Source organism: Chlorocebus sabaeus, chromosome 26 (genome assembly GCF_047675955.1).
Source record: "Chlorocebus sabaeus isolate Y175 chromosome 26, mChlSab1.0.hap1, whole genome shotgun sequence".
Classification (NCBI taxonomy): Eukaryota; Metazoa; Chordata; class Mammalia; order Primates; family Cercopithecidae; genus Chlorocebus; species Chlorocebus sabaeus.
The window spans coordinates 34,827,143-34,850,324 of NC_132929.1; the positions used below are offsets into that span (position 1 = coordinate 34,827,143).

Below are 23,182 nucleotides of genomic sequence, written 5' to 3' on the forward strand. Positions count from 1 at the left end.
ATTAGTTTGGAGTTTGCCTTATTTGAACACAGTTTGAATTGTTGGCCACCTTTGATTGGCCAAAACTCAGTGACTGGCAGAAGAGTAGGTTATAGTTTGTTTACACATCTGGTTAGGCTACAGTTTACTGTGTACAGAGAAACATTTAGGGCTGGGTATGATGGCTCATGTCTGTAATCCCAGCACTTCTGGGGCAAGACGAGAGAATCACTTGAATCCAGCAGTTCCAGATCAACCTGGGAACATAGTGAGACCTCCTCTCTACAAAAAAGAAACAAAAGTAGCTGGACATGGTGGTGTGCGCCTGTAGTCCCAGCTATTCGCTTGGGAAGCTGAGGTGGGGAGATCGCTTGAGTCCTGGAGGTGGAGGTTGCTGTGAGCCAAGATCACAACACTGCACTTCAGCATGGGTGACAGAGTGAGACCTTGTTTCAAAAGAAAAAAGAAAAAAAAAAAAATTTAGCCCGAACTTAAAATATGTAAGGAAGCAGCTTTAGGCTAAACTTAATTTAACAATTCCCCTCTCTTGGTTTTTTTGTTTTTGTTTTTAAATAGAGGCGGGGGTCTCACGATGTTGCCCAGGCTGGTCTTGAATTCCTGGACTCAAGCGATCCTCCCATCTTGGCCTCCCAATTTGCTGGGATTATAGGCGTGAGCCACCACGCCCAGTCCAATTTCCCTCTTTTGGTCATCCTCTCAATTTTGAAAAACTGACCAAAACTTTAGGCACTGATGTCACTCTGTCACCACTGTAAAAATGTACTTACTTGCTCTCAAATATCATTGAGAAATAGCAGAACAGTGGGGTTTGTAAGATGGGAACAAAGATTTTAGGTTACTTTTTGTAAGGGTTAGAGTAGAGGGGACCTCCTCCCTGCTGGCATCTCCTGGTCTGTTTCTTTAAAGTTTCGATTACATCACATGTAACATGAGTGACTCCATGTTCGTTTGGTCTGGTCTGTCAGACCAGACCAAATGCTAGTGCATGAGATCACTCCAAAACAATGGAATCTCATAATTCTGTTTAAAAATTCCCCTCTTTAGGTCAGGTTCTCACTGAGGTGAGAGTGTCACCAAAACTTAGGCCTTAGTACCCCTCTCAGTTACCATCATTTTGGGTTTCTGGTCTCAAGTGCACAATCTTTAATGACTCTTTGAAATGAGAAAGTAGAGGACTATAAGAAAGACAAGAAGATGGAAAATGGAAGGAAATGGAGTGGAAAGAAAGCCATGGGCAACGGGGGAAAGTCACTGCCCAGTAAGGTTTCAATGCTGCAGAACTGTCATACTTGACCTTTGCATGTCACCCTGTATTTTCCAAACTGGTTTCCTATCTGTGGTCTTATTGAACCTCTCAGCTATCTGTGAGAAAACTATACAGTGTGCATTTCCTTTACCTGATTCTTCCCTCCCTTGAGACTCTCAAAGTCATTAGGACCTGACTTCAACTCCTAGCTCCACCACTCAGTAGATTTTAGTACTTCACCTCTCTAACCTTCAGTTTCCTCATCTGTGAAATGGAGATAGATGGTATGACATAGCCAGCAACCACAGCTGTTTTATTATTGCTGCAAGTATAACATAGTACACGGCACTCAGTAAATACCAGTTTTACAATCATCTGTTACCATTAGCAGTAAAATTAAGCATATTTTTAAGAAATTCTACATTTCCTTAAAAGAGAACACTTCAAAAGATAAATGGTCTAAAAGGGACGTGCATACAGCAACCCTTTTCAGAAAACTAGAGAAACACACATGCACGGCACTTCCATCTACAGTGCCTTGGCTGTCATCGAGGACGCCAAGCCAGCTCTGTGTGCCTGCTGATCGGGGCACTAGGGCAGGGCCAGCCTCTGCTGACAGTGTTTCCCTTGTGCTGGGCTCCCATAAAGGCAGCATTATCAAAGGTCTTTCGCGTGGCAGCCTCCTTCGGCTCCAGCTACCGGCACCATTCATCTGGCAACAATGGGGTGGGCTCTTGCTCTGGGTAAATTGCCTTCCACTTCAACTGATGAATTTGTGTGGGCTCTCTTTTGTTTGCTTTTTAGGGGTCAGGATTAATGAATGCTCTTGTGCTTCTGCTGCAAAGAGGGAAGGAAAAGGAAAGGAAAAAGATGCAGAGATGGGGAGGCCTCGGGAAGTGATGAATCACAGAAAAAAATATATTAAGGAGAATTACAGCTTCCAGTTTTACTATACAACTGAAAGGCTATGGAGCTGGTTATGAATAGGAACCAGGGTCAAATTAATAAATGAAGTAATACAAGATTCATTTTTCATGTTCAAGTCATAGTCATAGTTTAATAATGGTTCTGATTCTGCAAATCAGTACCCATTGCTCTATTTTTTACCCATAACTAATTTTTATTTCTTAGATTTTTGTGGCATATGTGGAAGCAGGAAGATCCCTGAGCTGTAAGTCCTACATCCCATTTAATTAATTTTCTACGTAAATAAGGCTCAAATAATGACAGTCCTAAGGTTTTTTGAGCTGTGCTCTAAAAAGCAGATCATTGGCCGGACGCGGTGGCTCACGCCTGTAATCCCAGCACTTTGGGAGCCTGAGGCACGTAGATCACCTGAGGTCAGGAGTTCAAGACTAGCTTGACCAACATGGTGAAACCCCATCTCTACTAAAAATACAAAATTAGCCGGGTGTGGTGGCGCGTGCCTATAATCTCAGCTACTTGGGAGGCTGAGGCAGGAGAGTTGTTTGAACCTAGAAGGTGGAGGTTGCAGTGAGCCGAGATCATGCCATTGCAGTCCAGCCTGGGCAACAAGAGCAAAATTCTGTCTCAAAAAACAAATAAATAAAATAAAAATAAAATAATAAAAATTACAAAATAAAAAGATCATTAAAAATAAAAAAAGTCACTTAAGTTTCTCCAATAAAAAGTTCATAACAGAAAAGTGCAAAGTACTGCTAACTTCAAGAAAAACCATGTCTGCATCATAAAAGCCCAAAATAAGGCAGCAATTTATGTGACGTGTAACTTACCGCTCCTTGGTACATTTCAATTTCCTTTTCCCCAAAATATGGCATCTGCTTGAAAGGGTTGACTGAGATTAATACAGATCCTATGTATGTCTGAATTTAAACTCAGTTAAGGTCCATCATTAATCTTCATAGCTACACATTTTTCAAATTAAGTAACCAGATGTTACCAAGAATTGGTAATGACTGTCCAAGTGGAAAGGTTGTGTGCTTGCTTTCTAAAAGATTACAAATAAAGACAAAAGCAATCATGCAACTAGCACAGGCTTTGTTCCTCCTAAGGAAGAGTAATAAATTTAATTACCAAGGTGCTACAAAATGAAATCATTATGTTAAATAAATTAAAGCACATTCTTTCAAGATCTGCGACATGTGCAGCAAGGAGAAAAGAAAACAAAGCAAAAACGGCCAAGGAGTGAAAAAACCAGTTACCAGTCCTCCCCTGAAATTATATGCATTTTTTCCTTTGAACTTTCATATCTGTTAGGTACACTAAAAACACATTCATCGGCCAGGCACGGTGGCTCATGCCTGTAATCCCAGCACTTTGGGAGGCTGAGGTGGGCAGATCATTTGAGGTCAGGAGCTGGAGACCAGTCTGGCCAACATGATGAAACCCCATCTCTACTAAAAATACAAAAATTAGCCGAGTGTGGTGGCACAAGCCTGTAGTCCCTGCTGCTCTACTCAGGAGGCTGAGGCAGGAGAATTGCATGAACCCAGGAGGCGGAGGTTACAGTGAGCCAAGATTGTGTCATTGCACTCCAGCCTGGGTGACACAGTGAGACTCTGTCCCCTCCGCAAAAAAATCATCTACTTATTTAACAAATACAGGGATACAAGATGAACTAACAGCTCTGTTCTCCACAAGCTTAGAGGAATTAAAAGGCGTCAACAAGGTAATTTTCTGGCCAGATGCAGTGGCTCATGCCTATACTCCCAGCATATTAGAAGGTCAAAGGGGTGGACTGCTTTAGGCCAGGAGTTTGAGGCCAGCCTGGGCAACATAGCGAAACTCCATCTCTTTAAAAAAAAAAAAAAAATCAAAAAAATTAGCCGGGCATGGGGGTGTATGCCTAAAGCCCCAGCTACTTGGGAGGCTGAGGCGGAAGGATTGCTTGAGGCCAGGAGGCAGAGGTTGCAGTGAGCCCAGATCAGAGGTTACAGCAAGCCAAGATCACATCACTGCATTCCAGCCTGGGTGACAGAGAGAGACGTCTCAAAATAATAGTAATAATCATCAATAAGGTAGTTTTCAGAGAAGAAAATTATAAACCCACTTACATCAGGTTTAGGGAAAGAAGGTATTATTTCTGCTTGGGGAATCCAAGAAGGCTTCTCAGAGAGGCTATGTTTATGCTTGGCCTTAAAAATTTTACACAACACATTTTAATATGCCAAAATAAATGAAGTCTTATGATCACATGAAAAAAATTTCCATTTATTCATTCAACAATCAACTAATTTGAATTGGGGGCTTACTTAACATGCCAGGCACTGTTTTAGATGCTCGGGATATGACAGTGAACAAAATAAACAGAACAGATATAACTTCTTGACTTCATGGAAAAATCACAACAACACACACACACACAGACATTCAAAACTGTTTCTTTCAATGATCGATTTCAAGGTGTTTAGAAGTTTTACAAATAAATTGTTAAACAGAAAGTTATTTACAAATATATAGTTTTAGAGAAAGACTTAAAACGATAAGATTTCCTCCCACAGGGGGACATTTTTCTATTTACATATTAAGACCTGTGTACCATGAAAACCAGCCCAGGTGTTCAGTCAGATTGGCTGGTGCTGATGGAGATAAAATAGGACCTACTTGATAGTCTTATACTTAAATAATTATAAAATGCTCAGCACTGTGTCTGAACATAGCACGTAGTAGTGGCTTTTCCTTAATTAACATCACCTAAGGCACATGTTTTATCCTGTTAATATCTGAAATCATGACGCATATTTCAAGTGTGGTTTAACATGCCAGGTGCTGTTTTAGAGGCAATGGTTTGTTAGTTTCTATTGGACACAGGGTTTATTGAATACAAATCAATGTGAGATGGATCATATAATCACATAATTTTTTTAAAGATAAGATTTTAAATTATTGTGCATATACCAAGGTGAGCGTGCAGGATGACATGATTGTGATTTTACTTCTCTTTGTCACTGACCAGAAAGATCTTCAGATTTGAAGAGGCTGAACACGAATTGCTATTAGGGAAGATGAGGTGGTTTTAAGACCACTCCAGCGGCGCCCAGTTCTGGTCTAAGGGCAGGCCATAGTGCTAAGAGAAAATGCTAATGATACAGTGAGCCATCACTGAAAATTACTGAAGAGTTAATGGAAGCAGGGCCATGGAAAATGTATTCCCAATTGCCACAGTCAGAATGAGGCCAATGATAGATTAGTAGCCCGCCTTCTTTGAGGTAAAATTTAGGACACATACATGTACTGTTAAAATTATCAAGCAGATAAGACGTCCATGATGCTGTAGCCAAGACTCAATAAGGGGTGATAAAATTAATTAAACACATATACATTTACATCTTAGCACCAACTAACAGCCCTATTTTACTTCAGGTTGACTATCCCTTATCCAAAATGCTTTTTGCAGATTTTGCATGTTTTCATATTTTGGAACGTTTGCATTACACTCACCATCAGTTCAGCATCCCTAACCGAAAAACCCAAAATCGAAATGCTCTGATGAGCATCGTGTCGATTATCAAAACATTTCAAACTCTGCAGCATTTCAAATTTGGAATTTTCAGATTAAGGACACTCAACCTGTACAGGGAAACTGAGGCATGGAGAAATTTTAAAAGTTGCTTAAAGTCACAGACTATAAGTGGCAGAGCTATGATTCTAGCTCAGGCAGTCTGGATCCCAAGCCTGTACCCCTGATCAACAAGCTAGAATGTCTAAGATAGGCAGGTACTGTGTTAATATTATTATTGGTAGCCAGATTTAGCAAATAAAAACACAGAAAACTAGTTAAATTGGAAAGTCATTCAAACAAGAATTTTTTTAAAACTATGTCCCAAATAAGTATGTTCCCCAGTAATATTTGGTACATATAGTAAAAAGTAACTTGTTGTTTATCTGAAATTCAAACTTAACCAGCAGTCCTGAATTTTATCTGGCAACCCTACATTGGCAGCCTCTTCTGACTTAGATGCTGTGATGCTTTGCATACTCGAAAACCCACTTCCCTTAGGTGGATTTTTAAAGTATCTTTTCTAAACGGTAAGGACCTAATCAAAATTGAATGAACGAGCTGGGTGTAGTGGCTGGAGCCTGTAGTTCTAGCACTTTGGGAGGATAAGGCGGGTGGATCCCTTGAGCTCAGGAGTTTGAAACCAGCCTGGGCAAACTAGTGAGACCTCATCTCTACAAAAAAATTTTTAAAAATTAGCCAGGCATGTTGGTACATGCCTGTAGTTCCTGCTGAGATGGGAGGATTCCTTAAGCCAAGCAGGTCGAGGTTACAGTGGGCCATGATCATGCCACTGCACTCCAGCCTGGGCAACAGAGGCCAGACCCTGGCTCCAAAAAAAGAAAACAAACAAACAATTAATGAATGAAGTAATAATGATTCTTACGGCAAACCCAATTTTAAAGAAATACAGCACTGCTAGAACTATCTTCACTTCAGAAGAGGAAGATGTTTATTTCATGTCTATATCCATCCCCAGGGAAAAACAAACAGGCAAATAAGCTCCTTCCATGGAGGAGGGTACTCCTTCCCTTAGCTGTAAAGGGAATGTGGTTACTGCCACCTTGTCCTAGACAAATTGATCACTGCACACAAAGAATAAAGGGCCGCCCTCAGGCCATCAGCCAAAGGTACCACCTCCCCACCAATCCCTTGGTTACTTAGTAAATATGAATTCAGTTGCCTATGAGCGCCTAAAGTAACCAACATTTTAAACACTGTTAATCTGCTATATAAAGAGATACCTCATTAAGTCTTGATTTTTCACCAAGTAGATTACATAAATTCTGATTAGGACCTGGTTAAGGAGATATTCAGGGAAAAAAAAAAAATTCTTTTGGACTATTCTAGGCCAATCCTGAATCAATGACTCAGCTCAGAATGAAATGAAGAGGGAAATTTGTACCTGCTCCCTAAATTTATCAGTAGGGTTCTTGAGGATAATATTATTTGGGAAGACACCTAAAAAATAAAGTTTGGTTTAAAATGGCTGTTTCTGGTTGGGTGCTATAATCACAACACCGTGGGAAGACAAGTGGGATGACTGCTTGATTCCAGGAGTTCGAGACTACCCTGGGCAATATGCTGAGACCTCATCTCTTAAAAACAAAACAAAACAAAACAAAAAACCTGCCAAGCATGGTGGTCTTCACATGCAGTCCCAGCTACTTGGGAGGCTGAGGTGGGAGGATCACTTAGGCCTGGGAGGGCAAGGCCGCAGTGAGCTGTGATCATGCCATCGCTCTCCTGACAGAGCAAATAAAATGAAATAAAATAAAATAAAAAATAAAGTCTCAAAAAATAAAATGGCTGTTTCCACAGAAAAACTAAGGAGACTTTAATTTAGACTTAAGGAAAAAAAACATACCGTCGTTATTTCCAGTGAGAGTTTGAAATAATTGTTTATCTAAACAATTTTCACCTTTTCCACCTTGCTATGTGTGCAGAGGCCTTAGCTATTTTCTAGAGACCTGTGCTCTCCTGCTGGTTTGGGAACTCCAGGTAATTCCAACAATGCTCACTCCCACTCCTATTACATAATTCAGGTGTGCCTCTGGGAAAAACCGTTCCAATCATTGTCCCTACCCACATAATTCTTGCTGGCGAAGGTGTGGTCTAAGGTTAATTTTCAAACTGCATGAAGATATGAAGCTATGATACCAAAAAACAGGAGAAAAAAAAAATGCCAATTATTTAAGACTCTGGGAGACAGAAGAGACCCAAGATATCTTTAATTGATGGGTTCCCAAATGCCTGTCCATGGATCTATGAGTTTTCACTGACCTGCAGCAAGAATGACAAAAAAAGAAACAATGCACTGAATTTTTCATAAAGCTTAATTTATTCAATATAAAGAAACTGTCCTTTATTCATAGATAATTTCCTTCCTACATTTTTGGTGTAAAAATATTCTTTCTTTTATGAAATGTGATGGTAGTACAACTTTCAAATGTTTTCTGTTTGTTTTTTGTTTTTGGTTATTACTTTGAGACAGAGTCTCACTCTATTGCCCAGGCTGGAGTGCAGTAGTATGATCTCGGCTCACTGCAAGCTCCGCCTCCCAGGTTCACGCCATTCTCCTGCCTCAGCCTCCAGAGTAGCTGGGACTACAGGGACCCGCCACCACGCCCGGCTAAGTTTTTGTATTTTTAGTAGAGACGGGTTTCACCGTGTTAGCAAGGATGATTTCGATCTCCTGACCTTGTGATCTGCCCGCCTCGGCCTCCCAAAGTGCTGGGATTACAGGCATGAGCCACCATGTCCATGCCCAGCCTCAAATATTTGTTTTTAATAGTCTTATTAGGCAATGCTAAGAGTTGAACTTTTTCTTTTAATTTTCTAATTTTTTTTTTTTTTTTTTTTTTTTTTGAGATGGAGTCTCGCTCTGTCACTAGGCTGGAGTACAGTGGCTCAATCTCGGCTCACTGCAACCTCCCCCTTCTGGGTTCAAGCAATTCACCTGCCTCGGCCTCCCAAATAGCTGGGACTACAGGCATGTGCCACCACACCCAGCTAATTTTTGTATTTTTAGTAGAGACGGGGTTTTACCATGTTGGCCAAGGTGGTCTTGATCTCTTGACCTCATGATCCGCCTGCCTCGGCCTCCCAAAGTGCTAGGATTACAAGCATGAGCCACTGCACCCAGCCAGTTAAAATCTGTTTTAATAGTCAGTGAATTTCCCAAAACCACCTATGATGGTTAAGTGGACTTCCCTGGGTTCATCCCTGAGGTGGCACAGGGAGGTGAGGTGACTTTCCCAGAGTCACGTGGAGAATGGGTGGGCTGGAACTCGAGGCTCTGGCTTCAGCCCGGCGTCTATCTTGCTATGTAGCACGCTGCCCCTCCAGTGAACTGGATGCCAAGGGCCACGCCTCACTCGAAAACAACTACGCTGCTTTGAAATCCAGTGGGGCTGGCACGAAAGTCTGGACTCCTAATTCAAGGATTAAAAATGTGCGGTCTTTGAGTAAAAACAAGTTTGGAAAGTTGGACCGAATGAGCACGGAGTGCTTTGCACAGGAACTCTTCGTCAGCCAAGTGCTCAGAAGTGCTCGCTCCCCATGCACAATAGAGAACACTGTAATGTTTTCCTCATAGATCTTACAATGTAACTGTAAAAAGTGTTGTAACATTGATGACAAACAGATGGCAAATTAAACCTTCTTTGTCATAGGACAAATAACTCAAAAATATGGAGTTTTATTGGTAAACAATGTCAGCATTTTCAAAGTGGATTTTTTTTTTCCTAATGTAGAAGAAATGTGCATTCAGCCTGAATGCATTAACAATCGATTGCCCCAAATGCTGACTTTCAATACAAGACAATGTGCAGGGATTAGATATAGAAGGGATAAAGTGAGCAATTTTATAACTTAATGTGAAATCAAGTCTCTTCTTGTCTTAACAATTAAACGTAGGAGAGGAAAAAACCCAACTCTTACTTACAGTAATGCCATTCTATTATAATATTCCCTTAACATTGAAGTGTTAAAGGATGCTTTTATCACTTAGCAGAGGAAGATTTGCAGCAGACCACCCGTGTTATTTCATAAACATCCATCAAGCTTCCTCAAAGCTGAAAGCTACTCTGTGCTAATGATAGAAAGCACATTTATGCTGGGCTTCCCATATATTGAGTGGGTAGAGATTTCTAAAACATAAAGTCATTAGTGGTCCAGTAACTCATTTCCTTGGTAGAACACACGATTCGTCAGTCATCGATTCAAAGGCATTAATTCAAAGGCGCATAAACAGCCCTCTCTGTGTGAGTCATTTAAAAACTCTGTTGTCTGAATTTAAAAAGCAAGTCTTAACAGTCAACAAATTGTCAATGAATACTTAATACAATGCACCATGCCAAAAATTATGCAGGAAACCAAGAAATACATGAGGCAGGATGATGCCGTTTTTGTTAAAATGAACAAGAAAGCACACCTATATGCATGACCATATGTGGTTAAACTGAAAGCTCTACACCAAGAGATTAATAAGAACTAACCTTTGGCGATGGGTTCTGGGTGACTTTGGTATTTTCCTTTTTACTTGATTGCGTGGTATGAACCATGTTAAATGAACATGTATTGCTTTAAGGGGTTTTTATATGTTGCTTTTTGAAGAAGATACATAAGACATAGTCCCTGCTTCTGGCGTTTTGGGAGAAACAATCGTGATGGGGAGGAGTGAGGCTGTCTGGAGTTAGGAGGGACTGACTATGGACATCATTTGTTTCTTTTTATACCCAGCTTATCAAAAAACCGTATTTCCATGTTTACAACGCAGTAAATTCAGCCCACGTTCCAAGAACATTTCAAAATACAATTTGTTCAACTACTACATTCAGTGGAAATGAAGATTTCTATGGGCTTGTCAATCCTCCATTTATAACTTAGGTTTCTGTGGCAAAATGCATTTTAAATTCCAATAAACAACTTTACAGTTGAATTTTTGGAAAATAACTCGGAAATATGGGAAGCACTTACACACCTGCCCGAGTGCGTGGTAATCATGACTCATACTTACCGTTTACTTGCTGCATTCTTCATTTCGTTTCACCCTACAACAGCCTCATGTGGGAGATTTTATTATTACTCCCATTTTACAGGTACGGAAACCAAGGTACAGAGGTCACAAAACATTACGGTCACCAGATCTATGCAGACCAAGCCAGACAGTCCAGATCTACATCCTGCCACCCAGCTCCTTCTAATCAATTATCTGCCAGTTTTCAAGTGCTGTGGGTGCTGCACGTAAAAGTGATTGACCTTTTTTTGATGGTGATAAGTCCAGATAAAGCATATTTCAGTATTTTGACCAAACAAAATAAAAACTTGCAACTGAACATAACTGCTTTTGTACAATTAAATTAAAAGAAGCTGCCAGGTGCAGTGGCTCATGCCTGTAATCCCAGCACCTTGGGAGGCCGAGGCGGACGGATGATGAGGTCAAGAGATCGAGACCATCTTGGCCAACAAGGTGAAACCCTGTCTCTACTAAAAATACAAAAATTAGCTGGGCGTGGTGGCACATGCCTGTAGTCCTAGCTACTCGGGAGGCTGAGGCAGGAGAATCGCTTGAACCTGGGAGGTGAAGGTTGCAGTGAGCCGAGATTACGCCAACTGCACTTTAGCCCGGGTGACAGAGCAAGACTCCATCTCAAAACAAAACAAAACAAAACAAAACAAAAAAAGGAAGCCCTGCACAGGTATCTGGAGCAGAAGTCAGCAATTTTTTTTCTGCAAAGGGCCAGAAAGTAAATATTTGAGACTTTGCAGACAGTCTGTTACAATTACTTAGCTCTGCCACTGTAGTGTGAAAACAACCCTAGACAACAACTAAACGAATGACCATGGCTGTGTTCCAACAAAACTGCTGTCCAAAAAATGGTGGTGAGTAAGATTTTGTCTGTCAGCCATAGGTCGCCACCCTGATACAGAAGTTATATAAGTAATAATGTACATTTCAAAATTGCTGAGTGTAGATTTTAAATGTTTACACCACACACAATAAGTATGTGAAGTGATGGATATGTTAATTAGCTTGATTTTATTATTTCAAAATGTATACACATATTAAAACATCACATTGCCAGGCGCGGTGGCTCATACCTGTAGTCCTAGCACTTTAGAAGGCCGAGGCAGGTGGGTTGCTTGAGTTCAAAAGTTTGAGACCAGCCTGGGCAACATAGTGAAACCCTATCTCTACAAAAAATTAGCCAGGCATTGTGGTGTGTGCCTGTAGTCCAGCTACTTGGGAGGGGGTGGGAAGATCACCTGAGCCCCGGAGGCAGAGGCTGCAGTGAGCCAGGATCATGCCACTGCACTCCAGCCTGGTGACAGAGAGAGACCCTGTCTCAAAAAAAAAAAAAAGAAAGAAAGAAAAGAAAAAAAAATCACATTATATCCTACAACTATATGCAATTAGTATTTGTCACTTAAAAATAAAATAAATTTATTTATTTATTTTTTTGGAGACAAGAGTCTTGCTCTGTCACCCAGGCTGGAGTACAGTGGTGCGATTTTGGCTCGCTGCAATCTCTGCCTCCCAGACTTAAGCAATTCTCCTGCCTCAGCCTCCCAAGTAACTGGGATTACAGGCATACGCCACCATAGCCCACTAATTTTGAGTTTTTAGTAGAGACAGGGTTTCCCCATGTTGGCCAGCCTAGTCTCAAACTCCTGATCTCAAGTGATCCACCCACCTCGGCCTCCCAAAGTGCTATAAAGATAAAATAAATTTTTTAAATGATGCAATTATAATGCAGCCAATAAATCCAACTGTATCTGTTAATCCTTGAAAACAGAGGTTCAGAGGTTTAACTATATAGATATTGGTAAAATTCCCTTATAGTAAATAAGAAACAGCAGAGTACTGGTCAGAATGGTCCCAATGCCTTGGAATAATGCTGTTAATTATTTAATAGTATTGTTTACTAAATATCTGATAATTTGAACCCCCACCCCGCCCCCCACTTACCAGTGATGGGATAGGCAGCCCCTGCAAAAGTTATTACTGCATACGTTCCAGTGCTTCTAGCTAATAGTCAAACAAGCAGTTTAAGTAATCATAATAAGTCACTGATGTGAAAACTATTCTTCCCCAAGCTTTTTGGGTAAAAATCTAAAATGTGTATTACATCAGTAGCAAAGACTCCACTTTTTAATAGGTCATCCATGACACCATACTTTCAGAAGGTACTACTGGCATCAAAGTTAAACTTTTAGGTACGATTATATAGGTTTCACACAGGGTTTTGCATGTCCCTGACTAACTCTCACAATAGTTCTACCACTATATCTTTACATAGTTGCATCAGACGAAACTCCTGAATCCTATAGGAACTTAAGCAAATATCACAGTTCCCTGTTGCTAATGAAGTCAACCCACATTTGAATCAAATTTTCATTCTGCATTTTTTTAAAGCCCCATAAAAAATGGCAACTGGCAGGCTAAAATTGAAACATAAAGAACAACTCAACAACGTCAGGTATTTTCAATAGTCAATCTTCACTTCTCACATTTCCTTTAGTAAACATTAAAATGCAGAAAAACTGGCAAAATTTTTAAGCCTTTTAAGTCCAGACTTAAATATCTCTGCTTCACAATCAGGATGTATTATTGACAGAACTCTTTGCAAACCAGGACTTCCTCTAGGAAGAGCAGAGTTTTTAGACACCACGTGCATGACTACAGCATGTCAAAGGGACAATATTATAGATGAAAATAGGTAAATACTGGCTACGTCTTCACTTTGTGAAATGCCAGGAGAACAACTGGACATCATCTTTGCCCTTTGCACAGCCTGAACCAAGTGATATAAACATACAGAACCTCATTCTGAAACTGTGGAAACAATGTGAGCACACAGCATCCATTCCGACTTTCAGACACCTCTTCTCAAGGAGGAACAAAGCCACAAGTTCAGTTTTTTGTTTGTTTGTTTGTTTTGTATAATAGAGAAGGGGTCTCCCTGTGTTGCCCAGGATGGTCTGGAACTCCTGGGCTCAAGCAATCCTCCTGCCTCAGCCTCCCAAATTGCTGGGATTACCCACACAAGCTGCTGCACCTAGCATAAAGCCACAATTTAACTGTGGACATGGTGATATTACTTAGAAATGTCCAAAGCAGCCAATAAAGGATACAAAAATGTAGTCGTCCATGTATCTCTTCTTCAGATTCTCCACGATGGAATTCTCTGTGATCTTGGAGAGTAGCACCATGTCATCCACACCACTATGCTTGACATTGTGGCTTTGCCAATGGTATCGGTAGGCACCTTTGCTTCCCTGGGAACATAAAACACACAATTACTAGGATAGTTTGTTTTCCCCTGTAGTAACAAAGAGAAAATGCTGTTAATTTCCCAAATATTTTTTCAAATAAAATGTAGCAGAATGAGTAGTGCAGAGAAAGATCCTGCAATCAATGAGGATTCAAGTTCCAGCTTTGCTACCTACAGACTAAGTAAAGTGGGGAAAAGCTCCCTAAGCGCTCACTGTGTCCCAAATATTCTTCAAATAAAATGTAGCAGAATGAGCAGTGCAGAGAAAGATTCTGCAATCAATAAGATGAGGATTCGACTTCCAGCTTTGCTATCTACAGACTAAGTGGGGAAAAGCTCCCTAAGCTCACTGTGTCCCTGAGGTGACACAAAGTGAACGCTTTTCTCATTTGTAAAATGGGAGAGAGACCCACTTCACAACGTTGCTGTAAGGCTCAAACAAAATAACACGCGTGAAGTGCTAAACAGTGTCAGGAATACAGCATAACGCATGGTCGATAGTCTCTGATGACTCCTTCAACCATACTATTGTGTTGAATTTGTCAGTGAAAATAAGCAACGACACAGAAACTTTCTAATCTCGTTTTGCACATTATATGATAGAACCCAGAACTGGAAAGAATGTGTATCACACAAAGGCTATGTCACACAGTCATAACTTCTCAAGTCATCTAAACTACTTTCCCATCATAAACCTATCACTGTCATACATGTAATACTGTCTTTCCATATTCAAAAGATGGCTACATTTTTATGACTGATTACTGCTCTAATAACGAGGATGTGGACAGGACAGACGAAATGAGATCACGGAACACGCCCAGGAGAGGAAGACCTCATCCCTGCGTGGCCCCCTTGGGTAGACGAAGCTGTGGCCCTCATCTACGTCTAGGATTTTTCAGCTTCACACCAGTGGTGGCCTCTGAACACTCTGTGGACTGCAGGGCTTCCTTTCATTTGACATTTCTGTAGTGGGGTTCCCCATGTGTTCAGCTATATGCCAAGTTCTTATGGCACACTTGGGTAGCTTAAAGTCCCATGAAGACACCTAGATAATGATGGAACAAAGTTGATTCATGAGCACTTGGGGAGCTGAGCACTTGGGCAGTTCAAAGTTCCTTGAAGGACACCTAGATAATGATGGAACAAAGTGATTCATGCACCAATAACAGTCAACACATACACACACAAAATGGGTGTTCCAGGAGTGGAGGGTAGGCCACTTTGTCCTGGGAGAGGCAGAAGAAATGACTTCCCAGAAAAGGAGCCATTTGAAGTAGGTCTAAGATATTTAGAATTTGCCGGAGGAGACCAGAGGAGGAAGGACATTCATTATAATCTACACTTATCAGCAAAAAAGTTAATAAATATGAGGTAATGGCAAATATTACATGACAATATTGGAAGATCCTCCCTTACCTTCAAACGCTTGCATTCTACTGGGAGTGTCGCCAATGGGTAAGTGCAGTGGGCACTGAACTGGGTGAGACTCGCCCCTGCTCCCTCCCTGCTCACTACTTGGGGAACTTTGAATGAAGGAGAGAAAAATTCTGAATAAGGGTATCTAGACAGGCCAACTGCTCAGACATCAAAACTAGGATGAAAAAAGGGAAAAGGAGGCTTTTTGAGAGGAGAAGATGAAAAGAAACAAGATAGACGCCACTTCAAATTTTATTTTAAAAATTCATTAAATGGTTTACTTTTTTTTTTCGATGGGAAACACAGACCCTTTGCTAACAGCAAGTTCTAAGAGGCTCTAGGAAAAGTCATCTTCTAAAATCAGCCAAAAGGGGCTACCACCGGAAAAGGATACAGTGTCATGGGAAGGGATTCTGGAAGGCTTGCCACCCATGCTGTCTTGCCGAGGGAAACTCTCTATATCTGGCATTCTCAGAACTATATGCAGCATCAATTCTACAAAATTATCTCAGACCTCACCACTCCTTCTTCCTCTTGTGGCAAAGCAGAAAGAGAAAAAAAGCACTGGCCACAGCGTGACTCACTAGATTTCCATTGAATGCCCATGGTCTCCGTCCAGCCAGATAATTCCCAGTGATTCCTCCTCTCCTCACCTCCCCACCTTTTCCAGGTTTCTGGGCACCCACGGTAACTCTGCACAGAAAACTAAGGTCCCAGAGTAACCAACCTGTAGGTTGGTTGGTTGGTTTTTAGCCCTCATAGACGTCTAAAAATGTAAGCACCGTTGAACAAAACACAAGGGCTGTTAATAAGTGGTTATTAGACTTCTATAAAGGACAAGAAACAGAGAAGCTCTGTGTCATGGTGTATATGTTTGTGCTGATCCAAAGAAACTGCCTTCCTAGCATAACCCATCAAAGCCATCAGTCTTTCTGTGTCTCACTGCACAGAGACACATTCCTGACTGCCCCCACTCAGAGGCTGTTTCCTCCTCTTTCTCACGGTAGTTATTTCCTAGTAGAACAGCACTCACGGTGGAGTTCATTGAGTCTTATAGTTCCAAATATCACTCGACACTGAAGATTCCTAGCCCCAGTCTCCAGTGCTCGAACAGGACTCATTTTCCAGTCTGCGATCTCCAACGAGGCGACAGTGGTTACAATATGCAAAGCAATGAGTTATTTGATTTGTGGAGGGTGATCTACTTACTACTGCAAGCAATCCTAGGAGAGAGGGGTTAATATTCCCATGCCACATAGGAGGAAACTGAGATCTCCCAACTAATAAGTAGCAAAGGCAAGATGTGAACCGAAGATTCAATGACTATGGATGCATCCAAACGTGGTTTCTTCACAGTCTCCTAAATGAATGACTTACTGGATATTTCTAGCCATTAAGTTTAACATGTCAACAGAACAACAGACTGTCTCCAAAACAAAATGTATCATTAAAAAGACACACAATTTTTAGGCTGGGCATGATGGCTCACGCCTGTAATCCCAGCACTTTAGGAGGCCGAGGTAGGCAGATCACGAGGTCAGGAGTTCGAGACCACCCTGACCAACATAGTGAAAACCCGTCTCTACTAAAAAAAAAAAAAAAAAAAAAAAAAAAAGAAAAATTAGCCGGGCATGGTGGTGTGTGCCTGTAATCCCAGCTACTCGGGAGGCTGAGCCAGGAGAATGGTGTGACCTCAGCAGGCAAAGTTTACAGTGAGCTGAGATCACGCCACTGCACTCCAGCCTGGGCGATACAGTGAGACTCTGTCTCAAAAAACAAACAAACAAACCAAAAAAAGACATATAAATTTTATTCATGACCATCTCTTCTTAGCATTGAAGACTAAACACCAAAGCTATTTTTGATTTGATACTTTTTTTATATCCAATAGGTCACATATCAGTTTCTCTCTCTCTCTCTCCCTCTCTCTGTCTCTCTTCTGCCCTCCCTCCCTAACTACTGTCTCCCTTCCCTGTCTCTCCCTCCCTCTGCCAGGCAATTATAGTCACATATGTGAACTCATTCAACCTTCACAACCCTCCCCCCATACTATGTATTACTATCTCTATTTTACTGCTGAAAAACTGTAAACTGCCCAAGGTTTTCTAACGATAACTTCTGTCTTTAGTGACCACTCCTCACTATGTGTTTCTTCTCCCCACTCCCCCAAAAACCCACCCAGATGAGGCAAAGGGAGGGAAGAAAGAACCTGGAGGTGGGAGCAACTCAGAGCCTTTGGGAGAACCTGACCTGCCCAGAGCATCAAGGACGAGGTGGATCAACGAAAGCTGGGCTAGGGCTGAGCTGGGAAGCTCTAACAGAGGGTGGTAAGGTTGTCAGGAAAGCTGGAAACCAAACATGGATGTGCAGGCTCTCAGCACAGCCTGGGAAGCTGAAAAGTTCCCCACAGTGAAACAAAAACCCTTTTCTGTTACTGGGTTGGGGACAACAGAGTTTAGCACTAGTGTGACTTGTTCAGAGGCACACGGCCTCTGCACACAGCCGCTGAATCCCGGGAGTAAGCGGGCAGGGTGGTGGGGCACCGTTACCACACACAATCCTGCGATCTAGGGAGCAGAGGCTGAAAGTTGTTCTAAGACACCAACTACTACCCTGGAATTGTGAGAATATGCATTAGGGCTCTGGAGCAACTAACCCTTCACACCTGTTTTGCCCCTCATTTCTTCCTCTACCCCTGCTGACAGGCAGGGGCAGGTTTGGCTGCCATGTGTGCTGGGAGGGGGCAGCAGAGATGGTTCCTCATCAGTGTGAGGACAGCCATTCTCTTCAGAGGGCAAAGGCTACCACCTCACGACTCTCAGGCGAGCTTCATTTTTGACGAATTCCCTTTTGCTTCCCACACTAAAAATGGTACCATTTTAAACAGGTGGACACTCGACAAGGCATTGCATTTTCCAGCAGCCCCTGGTGAGCGCAGCACACTGTGCAAAGGGAGGAGGGCGGTGGCGGGCATGCCAGCTACAACATGAATGTAGTCACAATAATGAAAAGTTACTCTTACCCTTGAGACTTCCTATAAATGATGAGGGAGAAATTTCCATTAGATAGAGATTGAGAACAGACACTCTTAGATCCACATTCAGTTTCTAAGGATGATGTAGTTTATTAAAAAGCAGTTGATTCATGTGCAAGTTCTGGAAAGTAGGGTACGCCCCTATCCACATAATAGCCTGGTTTGTTGCTCACATTTGAGAGGTGGCACCCAAACACCAGAGTCCCTCACACACAGGAAGAACTCAGCCTTGAGGCTGGGAACCTCAGCTGCGTGATTCCCTGACTGATTTTTTTAAAGGTGGAACCTCACTAACTGGGGTGTGTTTACCAGGGTGGGGACCAGGAAGAGCAAAGGTGAGTCAGCATACACAGGGAGGATTATTCTCTCCTGAAAGTCCACCTTCATTGCCCAGGAGACAGCCCCAGGGTAGGCCTGGCCGACAGAGCAGCGGTTTTGCAAACACTTTACTAGTGTCCCAGGGAGCACTGTTCTTTGATTCATCTGGGAGAAAGGAGGAGTTACCCATATACTGCATAACCACCATCCTCAAATGCCTTCGAATGCCCAGAAAGGAGAGACAATTAAGTGTGTTGTGTAAGTACAACAAGGCCCCCGTACAGGGCAGGGGGGAGGAGGTGACCATCAGTACTCTTCCAAACTTCTACAAAGAGTATACCGCACAGTATTTTTAGGTAGCAATTTGTAAATCAGTATTGAAATTTTAGAGACACAGACCAATATATAAACATAATTGACTAAATACAAATCAAAGTCTCGGCCAGGTGCTGTGGCACATGCCTGTAATCCCAGCACTTTGGGAGGCCAAGGTGGGCAGATCACAAGCTCAAGAGATCGAGACCATCCTGGCCAACATAGTGAAACCCCGTTTCTACTAAAAATACAAAATTTAGCTGGGCATGGTGGCATGCGCCTGTAGTCCTGGCTACTCAGGAGGCTGAGGCAGGAGAATCGCCTGAACCCAGGAGGCGGAGGTTGCAGTGAGCTGAGATCGTGCCACTGCACTCCAGCCTGGCAAAAGAGCGAGATTCCGTCTCAAAAACAAAAAAACAAAACAAAACAAACAAAAAAATCAAAGCCTCATCCTTTTTGAGCCGGCAACTGTATATTTTAGGAATTACCTCAAGATATACCTACAAAAGATACATAGGCAAGGTTGTTCACTGTAGCAAAGTCTGTAATAGGGAAACAGAAGCATCATTAAGGGACTGATCAGAGTACAGCACACTCTGCAAAGGAGTACTTTGCAGTCATTAAAGGAACTTGCAGGTACTGGTATGGAAAGAGCTTCAAGACACTGTTTCATTGAAAGAGTAGTCAATATGTGGAACAGAAATGGAATTATTGAATTTGCGTAATTTTTTTTAAAAAGGCATGTGTGCTATAATTGTTTTGTTGGTACTTTTGGGGAGAAAACCTGGAGTTCTAAGAGAAGTGTAACTTTTATTTTCCATTTTAGACCTTTCTGTACAGTTCACAATTTTTAACCATATGCATGTGTCAGTAAAATCTTAAAAGAAATAGAAACATCAATATAATTGAGCATTTTCTGGGGTGCTGTTGGACACTGACCAAACTCTCAAAGTCAAAAGCTAGGACTGTCCTAAGACTGGATTCTGTGCTAAGTCTAGGTTTGAAAGGTGATTGGAAGATGTTGTCCGGACAATAAGATAGTATCATGTCTGGGCCATTTAGGTGGCCCATGAGCACAATAGGACAGCAGATCTGACTTCAGAAAACCTGGGACTAGAATGCCCCCCGTGTTATAAGTGGATCACCCTGAGAAGCAGATAAACCATACTCTTCTGGTGAACAATGGACAATGGGTAACACTCTGGCCTGCAGTCAAACTGAGCTTGTTTTTTAATGGGATTTTTCTGTCTCCGTGAGTAATAACAGGAAAGGAACCACCTGCTAACACTTTGATCTTTTAATTTTAAGACATTCTGGAACTCCACCTTTTACATTTCTGCCATTTTACTGGACAAAAACATTTATTTCCATTGTAAATTATGAAAACTCAGCCAAAAATATTTGTCTGCTACATACAAAGCAGTGGGCTTGCAAACTGGTCTGCAAACCAGCAATGGGCTTGCACTTTATTTCAACTTTAAGAAATTTAACCCCCCTAATATTTTGGTGATGGGAAGATGTGTCTCTGAAGCAAGTATGTGTGTGCTGGACTTCAGTGCACAGAGTACAATACAAAGAAAAAGTGTTTCTGGAACAGTGCGCAGGGGACAGGGTAGTCAGTAGCCAACAAACCACTCGCATTCCCTTACACCCCTAGGTAATTGGAACTAACATTTACTGAAACCAGAAATGTGTGCCAATGCTTTTTACATAATTATCTCATTTAATTCTCACAACACTTGCAAGGCACAAGTATTATAATTTCTGCACTATTTCACAAATGGAGAAACTGAAACCTGGGGTCATAATGCACCATGTTGCTTTTGCTTGGAGTGGGTGGAAAAGTGCACTGGGGGGTTGGCATGTGAGGCTTGGGCCAGGGAATACTCAATGAATATGAAGTATGTGCTTATTCATAAAGTTTCATCTACTTAAATATATGTGACCATACCACAAATTCATTATTTGTGTAGCATTTTCACATACGTGGTCTCCTTTAATCCCTGAGACTTGACACAGGGATTTCTGACTTCCTTTTCTCTGCTCTTTCTGCTATACCACAGCTCACTTCCAATATCATCATTAAGTCCAAGGGTTGACACTGCCTCCAGATCTACCGTGGGTCCGGTGATCTCTTGGTGGTGTCTGGAATCAACCTTCCTAGAAGAGTTGGCCCCCACTGGAGAAGTGTTCCACCACTAGAGCAAACATATAACGTACCATTCAACCTGGGACACTTTTGACGCAGAAGAGACAGTTGTTAATAAAGCTGGAGGAAGAGGCATCAACTGGGACTGTCTCAGGCTGCAAGGTTGTATTTGTGACCAACCTGATCTCAATAAAGCCAAGGACAACTCTCAAAGACTAGCCCTCCTAGCCAAGACCCTGTGCCACTTAGCCATAGAGTGTCACACAAATCACTCCACCTCTCAGAGCCTGTCCCCTCCCCAGCAAAAAGGCGTTCATAACACTACACTGCCCCCGGGCCATTAGGAAGATCAAATAAGACGAACCATGAAACCACCCCCAATCCTTTTAGGGGAAGAGTTGGTTTTACATGATGACATGATCCAATGCAGGGAAGGTGAACACCAAGCTAGCAACATTGGTTGAGTGGGTTAGAAGGAGGAGGAAAAAAAAGGTTTGTCAAAAATAACAAGGGATGGTAACGTGGTAACGAGGCCCAATTTTGTTTTGATTGAACATATGATAGTATTTATATGCACTATCTCTGTACAAAAATACAGTTGTTAAAATGTTGTGGTTGTTTGTCTCTAAGTGTACTTTCTGTATGGTTTTATTTTTCTACTGAATGTGTATGTATAAAATATACACACATAGAGCTGTTTTCATTGTGAAAAAAAATTAGATCAAATAAGATAATGGATGTGAAGGAATGTCGCTAAGCAGAATGAAATATATAAATGTCTAACACTGTTTTCCATATTTTTTATTATTTCATGTCAACTTAGTCTCCAATTCTTTTTGTTTATTCCAGCTCGCAGATATAGCAAACTCTTTTTTTTATCAATAGGCCCCCAGAAGGAGGAGACACAACAGCTTTCTTTTATTTTCTCTGCTGGAAATGTTAATCTCAAAAAGATCATTTTTCTATATCAATGAACAGTTCAAAGATAAGATGTCATAAATGAACAGTTAATGTATTCCGTCAACTCTAAGATGCATTTTTTTTTCACATTTTCACATCTGAAATTAGGATGTCTTATAATCAGCTGGGCGCAGCAGCTCGTGCCTGTAATCCCAGCACTTTGGGAGGACAAGGAGGGCAGATCACTTGAGGTCAGGAGTTCAAGACCAGCCTGGCCAACACGGTGAAACCCCGTTCCTGCTAAAAATACAAAATTAGCCAGGCACGGTGGTACACGCCTGTAATCCCAGCTACTCTGGAGGCTGAGTCAGGAGAATTGCTTGACCCTGGGAGGCGCAGGTTGCAGTGAGCTGAGATCACGCCATTGCACTTCAGCCTGAGCAACAAGAGTGAAACTCCATCTCAAAAAAAAGGATGTCTTATAATCAATGATGTATCATAGCTTAACTGGCAGTGTTTCTTTTTATTTTTCAATGCAGTAAATAAAATAATGATGCTCCTTTTACAACCAGTAGCATCTTAGGTGTGATGAATTACAGTGCATGGCATTTACTAAGGGCCAGCTACTCTTCAAATATCACTGTTTAATATCATCACAGACGAAAAAACATTATAAAAATTTTGATTATTCTGGAAGCATTGTACCAAATACTAATCTCATGTCAGGAACTGTGTAGTGGCTTTACTGGTGAGGTTGATGATCACCCAGTTTTAGAGGCTTTGTTGTGGAAATTTTTGTAGCTGCCAGGCCGCCCCCATCCCCACCTCCAACCCACTACAGGATGAGGACAAGGGTGTCCTGGATGACAAGCTGCCCAAGAGCAGCCACCCATCGCCAGACCACAGGTCACAAAGCAAGGTCTTTATGTAACTTCCTCTTCGCTTTGTAAAGACGTGTTCAAGTTTGTACCTCTTTCAACCTACAGGTTCTTTCAATATTAACACCATTTGAAGCAGGAAGGTGTCCCACCCTCCATGCGAT

At 41.7% G+C, this 23,182-nt stretch overlaps 1 protein-coding gene across 1 annotated transcript in view; it reads right to left on the reverse strand.

The window, feature by feature from the left end:
• The window catches only part of MYO1E (myosin IE), a 241,238-nt gene that overhangs the window by 126,820 nt on the left and 91,236 nt on the right, over window positions 1-23,182 (reverse strand). Inside the window, exons 2-3 of the mRNA XM_008016424.3 lie at window positions 13,866-14,009; window positions 3,001-3,090 (exon numbers count right to left, since the gene is read on the reverse strand). Of these exons, the coding sequence (XP_008014615.2) occupies window positions 3,001-3,090; window positions 13,866-14,009 (234 nt within the window). The remainder of the gene's footprint in view (window positions 1-3,000; window positions 3,091-13,865; window positions 14,010-23,182) is intronic.